The sequence below is a fragment of the Xiphophorus hellerii genome, chromosome 12 (genome assembly GCF_003331165.1).
Source record: "Xiphophorus hellerii strain 12219 chromosome 12, Xiphophorus_hellerii-4.1, whole genome shotgun sequence".
Lineage (NCBI taxonomy): Eukaryota > Metazoa > Chordata > Actinopteri > Cyprinodontiformes > Poeciliidae > Xiphophorus > Xiphophorus hellerii.
Genome location: NC_045683.1, coordinates 16325964 through 16338652, shown reverse-complemented (window position 1 = coordinate 16338652; position 12689 = coordinate 16325964). Strand labels below are relative to the sequence as shown.

Genomic DNA, 12689 nt, shown 5'->3' with positions numbered 1-12689 from the left:
CTGAAAATATGCAAACTTCATCCTATTGCCATGTGGTCTGTCAGGATATGCAGTGTTATGTAAAGCCTTCCCATGGTAAGAGAAGTGGGATCTGTGAAGCCATTGGTGCATCAGCCACACTCCCCCGTTGGACCGTCGACGCCCTTCTCTGGTTCACTTTTCATTCCTCCTTCTGCACGTGACTAAACTTACACCAGAGGAGGTTCAGTCACATGTTCTCTGCTCTCACCTAATCATTCAGTTTTACAGCTTTTCAGTTGGTTGGAAAATAACCCAATCACACATCACCAGTTCTCAATGACTCCCAGTTTAACATGATACAAGAAAGGCGATTCATAACCGACATCAAAGCACTTGTCTTGTTACGCAAATTTGAGTTTAGTGAAACAATGTTATCAAAGTGTGTTTGTTAAAATGTAAAACATATTCCTCTAGCAAATCTCTGTACATTTTGCTCTTTTCCTGGTGTAACCTTTTTGTTGGTTAATTTGTTGAGTTATCGCAATAAACTGAATTTCAATACAAAGGTAAACATTTTAAGTAATCCTACTATATAAGTGAAACTCATTTGCAGATTTGTTACACTTTTAGTGCTTGCTTTGGTAAAATTTGATGATAAAGGCTTCCACTTAATGAAAACCATTAGGAAACTACATAACAGAGGGTATTTTTAGTAGAGAACTTCAGTCATTAAATGGTTATGGCTCCTTTTGCTTTAATTATTGCATCAATATGTCACAGTGTGAAGATGATCTGCTGCAGTGATTAAGAAGTCTTGGTTCATTCAACAGCAACATAGATTTGGGTCATCCGCTACTTGAGCTTTACTTCACAATCCTCAAAGCTGTGATTACACATGTTTCTTGTGCGCCTTTTTTTCAACCACACTTTTTCTTTCCACTCAACCTTCACTTAGAATTCAGAATAGTAAAGTCCTTGAAATGATGGTTGCAAACTCAAGAGCAAAGTGTTTCAAAAGTGTAAACAATCATTTGAGTCTGAACAAATCTGCTATCCTAACAGACATGAATACTATGCTAAGAACACTAAGAAATAATAGGGTCAACAAATTCAGCTCCCTTTCAAATGACCACTCCTCAATTTTCAAACTGCTGCTTCAACAAACTTGAAGTCTGAAATACATGTGATTTTTTTCCCTCTGTGCCAAACATTAGAGGAGCAAACTATGAGTTTGCTTTCAGTTTCCTGCCCCAAAAAATACAATAGAGTAGCAGCAAGCTCCGGCGGTGTTGCATCAGCTGCCACCTAATCTGTGTAATAAATCCCACTGACCTCAGCTTAACAGGCAACCTTCTGCCCTCCACATTCAGTCTGCTGCAGTGCGTGTGGGGAACAGTACACATATCAGGAGATGTTATCTCTTGAGTCCACAATAGTTTTTAACCTCAGTGTCATTTTATCTGGCTTTCTCAATGGGTTGTTTGGTCTTGGTGTGTGATGATGCTGCAAGTGGTGCCCACTTTGTTGTGGGAAAGTTCTCAGTGTTTTCTTTGAGGCTACACAGAGCAGATCATAGTATGTTCCTCTTCCTTAATAAATTAGAATATTACTTAAAAGTCAACTTATTTCAATAACTTTATCACTAATGGAAACACATAATGTAGATTAATTACACACAGATAGATGTCTGAAAGTCTTTATCGGTGTTAATTATTACAATTTTCTACTTACAAGTAATGGAAACTTGACATTTAGTTTGAATATAGCATAATACCAATAAAAACATTTTATAATACATAAAAGTGGGATTAGAGGAAAGTATGCTTAATACCTGCTTAAAAGTTTTTATTTTCCAAACATTCTATTAACTTGATAAGCAGGCCTTATCTAAACACATATTCTAGTTTATTGAATACTAACTGCATACTAAATATCAACCAGAATGAGAGTAAAAAAGCCAGATCTTTATCACTGCATCCTTTGTTAAGGCTTTACCACAAAGCTCTTGATAAACTATCATACCCAGTGTTTCAGGAGCGTGCATCAGTGGAGCTGTGCTGTTGTAGTGGTGAGGAATGTTGTCCATTCATGGATCTGTAAGGGCGACACGCCAGCCAAGCCATCAGTATCAGTTAAATATAGCCATCAGACTGAGCCGGTGTGGGGAATGAAAATGCCCCCCTGCTGTAACTGTCCTTCATGGTGCAACTGGAGCACTACTACCAACCGCTTCACGTACTGTACATGTGGCAGTGTGTCGTACTTTGCTGGAGTTTTTGTATGTGTTAAAGTTTTGTCATGTTAAAAACACAAACTTTAACGTCTGGATTTTATTTGCAATACAAAGCACTAAATGTTATTTCAAAATATTTCACAATCATGGAAAATTTGGCGTGCATTTTTATTCACCTCCCTTTTACTCTGATAAGCAGGTGCAAAAATGTCTGTCTCTGCATGTCCAAAGCTTGCAAAGACAAAATACTTGCAGTTGTAACAATTCTTTATGTACTTTATTAAGTGATTTTCGTGTTGATCTATCACACAAAATCCCCAAAAATACATAAAAGTTTATGGTGGAAACAAAACTTTTATGTTGTAACTCTTGACAACATCCAAGAGTTGCCTAATCATTTCCTCAAAAAGTCAGTGACAAGAACTGACTTGAAGTTCTGCAAGTGTTTAAAATATCAATTCAAAACAAGTATTTTCTGTACTGGTTGTCTGGAGAAACTTCATTTTAAGATATTTTCCCAAAGCACACCTTTCCCCTGATATGTTTGCCACAGCGGTTGCCTGTATTTGTGCCCTGGGCGATCAGTGGTTAGCGGGACCAGCCCAAACTTGTTTTTGAGCTCATTTCAATTCTACTTCAGTACAAGAGTCAATAACATGTACTCTTGTACTCACTTTATTTAAACATATCATGCCAGATCTTTGGTGCACTTTGGTAACAACTTCTACTTTTACGTAGTATTCATTTCCTGGAAAAATATAACTCCAATGAAGCAATCCACCAGAAATGAGAAAAATTGACTAAATAGAAAACATAGGAAGAAATTCTTTTTTTTTTTTTTAAAAACTACTGCACTGTTGTGTTATTATATAGCTCCAGTTTGCACTGCAGTGTTTTTCTTTAAATTGCCCAACTCAGTTGCACATTTCTTTTAATCTGAGGATGCTGTCTTTGGTAATTTTATTGTTTTTATCGTATACATTTTTCCTTACTGTAGTTTCTTGTAAGAAAACAAGAAACTATGGTATTACAAGAAACTGTAATACCATTGTTGTCACCAAACATTAATTTGCTGCTTGAATTTCCCCACTGAGAGCAAAGGAAATGATATGTCTGCTCTTTTATTTCATACATTTTTAAAACCAGCTACTTACCACTAGCTTATCTTCTTATATGAGTTTGGATCTTGGGTGGCGTTTAAATTGTAAGAAATATATTATTGGACAGTTTGCAAAGGAGCCAAAGTTATATGAGTTTTTCTTAGTGGTGGACTGAATTATAGACTGGACACTTGTGCCAAACACTTTCTAAGAAAAGTTAAGTTTTTGAGAAGATAACTTCAGTGGTATTCAGGTTGTATTGACCTCAAATACATTGATCTGTACTGAAAATGTGATCTTATGATCACTGGAAAAATCTGTACTCATCAATGAGCAAGTCAGATGTTTTTCAAATCTGATTTAGGCAAGTTTTGACAACCTTATCATGCAGAAGAATATAGTGTACTGATCCTCTTCATGTCTAAAAAGCACAGGTTAAGGCATTATCATTTTATTTGTGCAGTTAACTTTCTTTACAGTTGCTTCCATGGAAAATATTTTGAATCAGACTTTGTTCAGTTCATAACACAAATTTGTTGTATTCAAATATAACTAACTTTTAAGTAGCTGTGAAAATAACTGAATGTGGTAAAGGTTTACACACATTTTTAGTACGAAATGTAGGTGTATGACTTAATTGCAGGTACAGAATGTAATCAAAATGGTTAACAGGTAAAGTGCAACGGACTCAGCAGGATACCTTTCAGAATTTAATCACTCATGTCACTGATGTATCAAAGTATCTTGAGCTAAAAGGTTTTATTGCTTCTAGGGTTGAGATGTTCAGCAGCAAATAGATATTTAACATCTTGAGGCAAAAGTTATTCACATCCCTGGTCATTTTAATTAAAATGACTCAACAAAAAGGTCAGTTTCTTATATTAAATAAGAAAATCATAATTTAAAACATACAAAATGCTTTATCAATTTTAGTAGTTAATACAATATTTTATACCATTCTTGATGGATGAAAGATGTGTAAAACATGACAGAAATCAAACCCTTGTCATTTTATTTTTTTGCAGGTTTCCACTGGTAGTTTTGCTCTTATCTTTATTGATAAACTCCAACTCCAGAGGATGGAGGAGCTCCTTACCATAACCCTAAAGCTTTACTCCATCCATGGGTCCTATTCAAATCAGGACACTGACTTGAATAGGCATCACTCCAAATTGTTAGCTTCACATACAGTAATAAAAGAAAAAGAAAAGAAAAACTAGTTCATCAGATGTAAAGATCACTGTAAGGCCTACATTTGTCAGGAGTGTGGATAATTAGGGGGGTTTACTGTACATTTTGATGTCTGAAATTTTCTGGCGACTAATTAGGGTCGGTCTCATTTCATTTAGCTGAAGACTGATCCTAAGATTGGTTTATGGTTTAACGTAACAGCAAACATTACTTGCCGTTACATTATCAACTGCTACAAATTGCTTTAGCGACTCATTACCCTGTCACACAGTCAGGTAAAGGCACACATTTAACATCTTGAAATTACAGCTAAAGACACAAACTGCAGAGATTTCAGATGCATAAATACTTTGGATATGCTGCATCTAAAACATCCCACCCTTTTAAAATAACCTTCAGATAACCCTTACTTCATGTGGGAAATGAGCTATATTGTATTGCCATGACGACCATGCACATAATGCAATTATTTATTGCCGAAACCATTTTTTTGGTTTCCTATACACTTTTGAACTTGATGCAACTGTTCATTTTATTGCAATAAACACTTGCAACAAGTTTAAACCCAGTACTTACGCATTTCAATACTGAAACTGGCATTTGATCAGAAACGGTCAAAATAATGTCTACACTTCTCTTAAAACACAATAAAATACCCAACACAAGAGTTTAAGATGAATAGCTTTTTTATTACAGAGGGAGCTACCCAATTCGGACATGGAGCACATTACAGTACGAGCTACTTGTTTCTCTGGAAGTTGAATGCATGTTGGTGAGAAGGGAAAAATCTAATTAGAGTGGGTGGAGGAAAAAAAAAAAAAAAGAAAGGCACTCTTACACTTACTGTATCCATTGGGATGGCCACCATGTAGCAAAAGGGAACAAAACCAAAACCTTTAATCTATCCAGATCATGTGATGGCCATGTAAACAAGGCTGGTTTCTCTGTACCACACCAGCTAAATGAGACCACCACATTAATGAGGATAGATAAGAGCCAAAGAATCACACCTGGTAGTTTAACGGGATTTCAAAACTAACCCACCTAAAAAAATAAGTTATGCAATCCAGAAATAAAAATAACCTGTAAAAGTCATTTACAGTTGCCAGTGACGCGTCGAGGCAGACCAAAGCTTTTCTGTACAACACTCTGGGACCTCAAGCCAAACACTGAAATGATCAAGTCAAAATAATTCACAATTCAGTAATTCCAAGTCTGTTTAAAGCTGCCTTCTGAAACGTCAGCTTCTCTGTATCCACGCTGCGTTTCAGAGAACAAATAAATAGTGTTGAGGTTTTTATTCCGTGGTCAATAAGACTCTGCAGCAAAAACCACGCCCTGTTGAGCTAAAGATGGGAAACAGGTTTCTCTGTAGCTACACCTGCCATCAATAAACTCACGGAGTACAAGAATATTTAGCCACTTTAAAACCACAAAAAAAACAAGGGATCCATAAAAAAAATAAAAATAAAAAAAAATATTAAAATTGAATTTAAATGCATAAACAAGTTACTTTTTCCCCAATACCTATCAAGTATATCCGATACCCTCTGCAGACCAAAGCAGTGACATAGCAGCTTCTGACTTTTCTGTATTACGTCAGAAAACAGCAAAGGTCTGTGGGGAAATTTGAGGCCTTATGCTCTTTTGAGCTTGTATGATTAGGAGTTGGCTTTCCCCATAGCCTGCAATGCATAGCATTTTTAGTGACGACAGTAACATCCCTTTCATTTTAATTGTGCTATTCCAGGATCCTCCACAAAGATGAGTGAATAAAGCTAAACCAACAAACACCAGGACAAGGAATAAGTGTCAAAAACAGAAGAGGAGGAATGTTAAAGAAGCTGAACTGAAAGGGGATCATGTCAGGTGAAGGCTCTCCATCAGTTAAATTAGGCATCCAAGCAAGTTTAGATGTCATGCAGGCTCCTTACATTCAGTAGCACCAGAAACTTAAGGGTAGCACATATTGCCAGATATGCTACCGCAGTGACATCACACTGAAGACTCACGGTACTGACGAGACTGGAATGCCAAAGGAGAACGAATGAATGCAGCTACTCAACAACTATCACAACGAGAAAGCGAAGGAACATCAAGACAGGAGAACATGAAGAACTACGACGCATGAGTTCATGGAACCCATCCTAGCCTTTAAAACACCAAATTTCTGAGGCGTGTCTCCTAGAACCCTGCACAACTGTGCAGCCATCAGAAAATAGTAACAAGACAATCAAGTGAAGCAGGGAGTCATGTGTCATTTGTGTGAGTGAGGGGAGGAGAGAGGAAATAAAGAAGTGCATTTCACCCCTGGAACCTTGGAGGCTTCTCTGTAGTATACACCAACAAGCCTGGGGGGAAAAGCTTAACAGGTTTAGTATTTGAGCTTTTTGGGCACCTCCCATGGGAAGGAGTCTCGGCCAAAGTGGCCATAGGCTGCAGTCTTCTGATAAATGGGTTTCTTCAGATCCAGCTCCCTGGAATACATAATCAAAATATTTAGCACCAATCGCATACTCAAACTGAAACACACTGATTCTCACACAAGTAGGTAAAGACGCCAGTGTCGAGCCTTATGACCAACGATGAAGAAACTGGCCGATACTTGGATGGAAAAATTGATCTTCAAACACTTACCCCTCAGATAGAAGCTCCAGCTTGCAGATAAAAACCACACTTGTCCATTTTACAAAAACAAAAATTTCTATCTATATGCAATATCAAAATTACACAGAAGAATGGTGAAATATAGTCCCAACACTGTCCTTTGATTACAAGACAGACCAAATGTTCGTTTGAAAATACTTCTACTCAAATTTAATACTTGAGATGAAACAATAGATGTACCACATGTCAAGCCAGCATATTGTTAGACTGCAACTGATAAGCTAATGCAGCATGAAAACTGTAAAAGAACAGATAGCCTGACTAGCAAGCTTATCTTTGTTCGTTATACGTTTATGATTCTATAAAGTGCAAAGAAAGTGTAATCTTCCGTGGGACTGAATACTCAAAGAATCAAATATTACAACATCTCAGCTGCTGTAAACATGCTTGTCAATTTTCTAATTAAAAAAAAAGAAATCATAGCAATTAGAGTATGCTAATTATGCTCAGTGTGTAACAATTACCCCTAAACTGTCTTAAATCAAAATGTTAATACTGGCCCATTCCTATACTTTGTTTTTCCTAGCAGGCCCAGGAACTGCTGTTTGATGAAGCCTCAGAGGTTGATATTACCTGACAATGACTCCGGGACGAAGGTCAAAGTTCTTCCTCACAATATCAAGCAGTTCTCTCTCGCTCTTCTGGGAGGTCCCGTAGTGGAAGATAGAAATGGAGAGTGGATGGGCAACTCCAATGGCATAGGATACCTAATATAGCACACATATGTTATAACAAGCATATATATATATATATATATTTAAAAAAATAAAACAAAAAACCCCCCGCAAAACTCCAGGCGGAAATCTCTGGGAACCCCTCACTCTAAAGAGAGAAGCAGCAAACTTTGGTAACACATCTTACCTGCACCAGCACTCTTCGGCACAGTTCAGCCTTTACCAGGGACTTGGCCACCCAGCGTGCAGCGTAGGCAGCAGAGCGGTCCACCTTTGTGTAATCCTTCCCGGAGAATGCGCCACCACCATGGGCTCCCCAGCCGCCATAGGTGTCTACAATGATTTTACGTCCAGTCAGGCCAGCATCTCCCTGCAGAGAAGAGCAGTTGTTTCCCAGTTAGTAACTTCCAGGATGTCTAGTTAAAATCAAGTCGCATGATGTGATGTGTACCTGAGGCCCTCCAATGACAAATCGCCCACTGGGCTGCAGATGGTAAATGGTGTCATCATCCAGGTACACAGAAGGAACAACGGCCTTAATAACCTTCTCCTTCAGTGCATCTCTCATCTCCTCCAGGCAGATTTCCTCATCATGCTGGACAGAGACAACAATGGTGTGCACTCGCACGGGGAGCATGGCGCCACGGTCTTGACGGTACTGCACAGTAACCTGCGAGAAGACGAATTAATTAAATAAAGCTTCCAAAATCAATTTCCATGACAAGCATCAGCCAGAAGATGGAGCAACTTTTAACACCTGTATTTCACATTTTTAGATGAGCTTACTCAAAAGGCTCATGATATGCAAACTCTACCTGCGTCTTTGAGTCTGGCCGGAGCCATGGGAGAGTGCCGTTGCGTCGCAGTTCAGCCATTTTAGCATTCAGCTTGTGGGCAAGGATAATTGTAAGAGGCATGCACTCATCAGTCTCATCCGTTGCATATCCGAACATCAAACCCTACACAAACAAAACAACCATAAGTGAACTTTAAGCATGTAATACTTATGAAAAAACGCTCAACCTTGCACCGACTACTGACCTGGTCCCCGGCCCCAACGTCCTCTTGACTCCGATCAATGTGAACACCTTGAGCAATGTCAGGAGACTGCTGCTCCAGAGCCACAAGAACATTGCAGGTCTTGTAGTCAAAGCCTGTATAGAGAACAGTTGCAGATGAAGCCCCTACACGTATAAACAGAAAGCTTTAAGGAGAAAAAAAATAAATAAATAAATAAATAAATGCTGTACCTTTGGATGAGTCATCGTATCCAATTTGACGGATGGTTTCACGCACAACTTTCTGATAATCCACTACAGCATGCGATGTCACTTCCCCCGCCAACAGAACCATCCCAGTCTTGGCAACAGTTTCTGCATTAGGATGACAGATGCAAAAAAATAAGAAATACACCTTAAGAGTCTTTTAAGCCATTAATTATTGCAGTCATTTGCTCTGTTTAGCACAAAGGAGCTTTAGTCTAAATCAAATCTTAGTTACATCAGTCATGATAATGAGAGAAATATAGCATGTCTCACCACATGCAATTTTGGCATCTGGGTCCTGCTTGAGATGGGCATCCAGGATTGCATCACTGATCTGATCACAGATTTTATCTGGGAAAAAAAGATCACAAAAAGATATACATCTGCATCAGATGACTGAAGAGAGAGAATTTTTACTAATGCTGTCTGGTCACGGTAGAGGCAAGGGGAGAGATGGGACACGGTGTATCGTTACAGTCGCCATTTCAGCAGCTGTACATGTGGTGGCGGAGACAGCGCGGGCAACTAGACCGAGACCGGAAACAAATCTTGATATAAACCTACTTATGGCACCAAGCTAAACACTGCTTACTGAAATCAAATGATACGTCAGGAACCTTTGTCTGTCCAGTCATGTCCACAATGTGGAAAAAAATCTCTACAAGACTCAGCATTTTATGAGCTAGCTAGCATTAGCTTGTAGCAGCGCGTGCTCTGAGCACTGGCCCGCGACAGCCTTAAGAATTACCTTAAATATTTACAGCTTTTTATGCAAGATAAGAGACTCAAAATGACCAGTATCGTGTAAAAACAGAGGCAGGAAAGATACAACCTTAAAACGATGCTCTAAAGCTGCCTGGTGTATGAAGCAGAAAAGGCCGGCGTGTCGAGCCTTACCGGGGTGTCCTTCTCCCACCGACTCTGAGGTGAACAAGAAGCAGTCCTCCTCGATCAGGGAGTTGTGGAAACCATTAATTTCTCCGTTCATCATGACTGCGGCTGCTTTTACAAATTAGTATAAATGTTACGCTGACTAGGTATCACGTTTCAATAAAATTGACTCCTTTTTTCTCTGTTATTTCAGAGCACGGAATTACTGCGCCCCCGTATTTGATCCTTAAACTTGAGCCTCATGGCGCAGAGCTCCAATATTTATACTGTGAAGTCTGACGTCCTGACGTCAGAGGAGGCGGTCCGTGTCGCTGAACCTATCAGGAGGCAGCATCCAACTGCGAGCAAGAATGCGGTGCTTGGTCCGAAATTTACAAAAATCACATGCTTACGCAACTCTACGTTTGAAACAAGAATCAGGTTTGCTCCCAGTGTACGCACGTTTTTATGCGAGCATTTTTTATCAATATAGTGGCTTTATGAAATGTGAAATCATACAGAATAAGCGGAGGTCCGTTTAAATTCATTTTATCTCAGTTTGTCTGAAATTCTGCTCATAAATAAGATAAGATATTTAACACTGTGATGTTTTTATCAGCAAAATTCCACGTGACTTTGCATGTATGAATACTTTCTGTGCTTCTCCACACACACACAACGTTTAAATTTTACTTTTATAAAGCTTCAAAATGAATCTCGCTTGGTTCAGTGCTTGGTCAAGTGTTACCCATCAGTTAAAAGTTAACTGTTAAATAAACCTTGAATAGATACAATACCTAGACAAAATGAATCATCATTGTGATTTGGTCTTTTTCAAACTGGTATATTGCCCCCTACTGTCTGTTGTAAGCATTGAAAATGAATTCATCTGTCTATTCGTCACATGTGCTCCAACTTTCGTTTTCTCTCTCAGCGCTCTGTTATATTCTATAAACTGGGAGTCACCTTAATTACTGGTATGCCAAGTCATTCTGGATAAAAGCCATTATTGTCATATGGAAACAAACAAACAAAAAAATGAGACTCTCCACTATGAGTAGCAATTTATATTGTAAAGAAAGCTCTTTAGTTGATGGCATAATGCTTGCCAATCTGAATTTACCCCAAAAAACTTGTGTCCCAGAGTATATTTAAGGATTTTGTCAAAACTTTAGTCTAATTGTTTGCAATGATGTTGTTCACATATTTTATTATTTAATTGGTCACTATATGCAGTCTTGGTTTTCTTTGTAAAGGTTATTTGAGATCTAATGGGACAAGCACATATAGGAAATGAATTAATTAATTAACTAATTACTAAATGAAAATGAGAGAAAAAAGCAGGGGAGGAGTGGGTTGTAAAAGAAATCCTACAAAGATCAACAGAAAACTAGAATTTTAAACAAGTAAGTTAAACTTTAATAAGTTCCAGAAATTACTAAAACGTTGTAAAATGAACTAAAAAAACCGACTCATAAAAGCTGCACAACCTAAAACTGGACATTGATGCTGAATTTGCAAACATCTGGCAGTTAATATAGCAATATTTCTTCTAGTTTTGACCACTTTAAGTATCTGGACATCAGCTAGAATTAGGCGTACAAAAAAGTGGATAAGTAAACATTTGGAAATCTTGCTTTTTAATAATCTGTAAGTTCTTAAATTGACTAAATATGTGACACTGGTAGTACTACAATATACCTTTTCTTCGAGAACTTTGAATGTTGCATTTTTAAATGGCTACAAATTTATTTGTGTACTGTCATGAGGAAAATTTGTCAAATCATGATTAAAACTTAAATTATTACAGAATTTACAAAGGACTTTAACATCAACTACTTAAAAACAATATCTTACTTTGAGTAAAAAGTATAATAGAATTTTTACACATTTAATTTGTATTTAAATCAAGAAGCATATAAACAAATATTTTTGCAAATTTAATTGTAGCAGGTATTGTGGCATGTGGAGTGTTTTATCACTGGAACAAACTTATGACACAGGTAAAACGTCTTTTTTATAAAGTCATTTACACTCTTCGGTATAACCCACTCTTCCCCTAAATTATCTGATAAGACACTCACAGAAAATTCTGGTTTTGGGTAGAGACCCGGATAAACCTGGCCAGTGATCACGTCTGACTTGGTTTCAGAGTGGAAACTGGCCTTCAGGTGAACAATATACGCAGAAAAAAAACAGTATCTGAAAATAATTAATTATACTATGCTCAGATGTACATCTACTGCTTTAGGCCTTCCTGTATAATATGATTAAATGTGATGTTTGTGAACATGCTGCTCCACAGTAACCCAGAGATGGGCTTAGTTAATCAATTTAATCTGCTACTTTGGCTATAACCCGAAAACAAAATTTTATTTGGAGAATATCAGCCTTTCATGTACGGAACATTTTTGCTTATATCAAAAAACCAATTAAATGTTCTTTTTTATTTTTCCTTACTAATGAGTTAAGATTAAAATTTAAAATTCAGATCATAGACAGTGATAATAAACACTGTCTATGTTCTGAAAACTAAAGGAGATAAAACTGAATCTTTTTAGTTGAGGAAAAGGTTGTAAACATGACAACCTTGTTTTTACTGCCAGCCTTTATCATTTGACTCAGTTCACCCTCTGAGTATTGCTCTGTTTTATGGTTTTTATTTGTGTCACCAGACCATGCAGGTCAATCCCTGAGCAGTGTTGCATCAGAAAGGAAGAGTCAGCAT

The 12689-nt window shown here is 37.7% G+C and overlaps 1 protein-coding gene across 1 annotated transcript; it reads right to left on the bottom strand.

Annotated features, from left to right (window-relative positions):
* Positions 1–5153: 5153 nt before the first annotated feature.
* On the bottom strand, positions 5154–10082 carry mat2ab (methionine adenosyltransferase 2Ab). Its single transcript, XM_032579483.1, has 9 exons — positions 9989–10082; positions 9365–9442; positions 9077–9199; positions 8868–8980; positions 8642–8785; positions 8278–8496; positions 8014–8196; positions 7726–7859; positions 5154–6962 (listed from the first exon to the last, which is right to left on the bottom strand). Exons 1-9 carry the CDS (start codon positions 10080–10082, stop codon positions 6860–6862), a joined length of 1191 nt encoding a protein of 396 aa, XP_032435374.1. The 3' UTR covers positions 5154–6859.
* Between the last annotated feature and the right edge of the window lie 2607 nt (positions 10083–12689).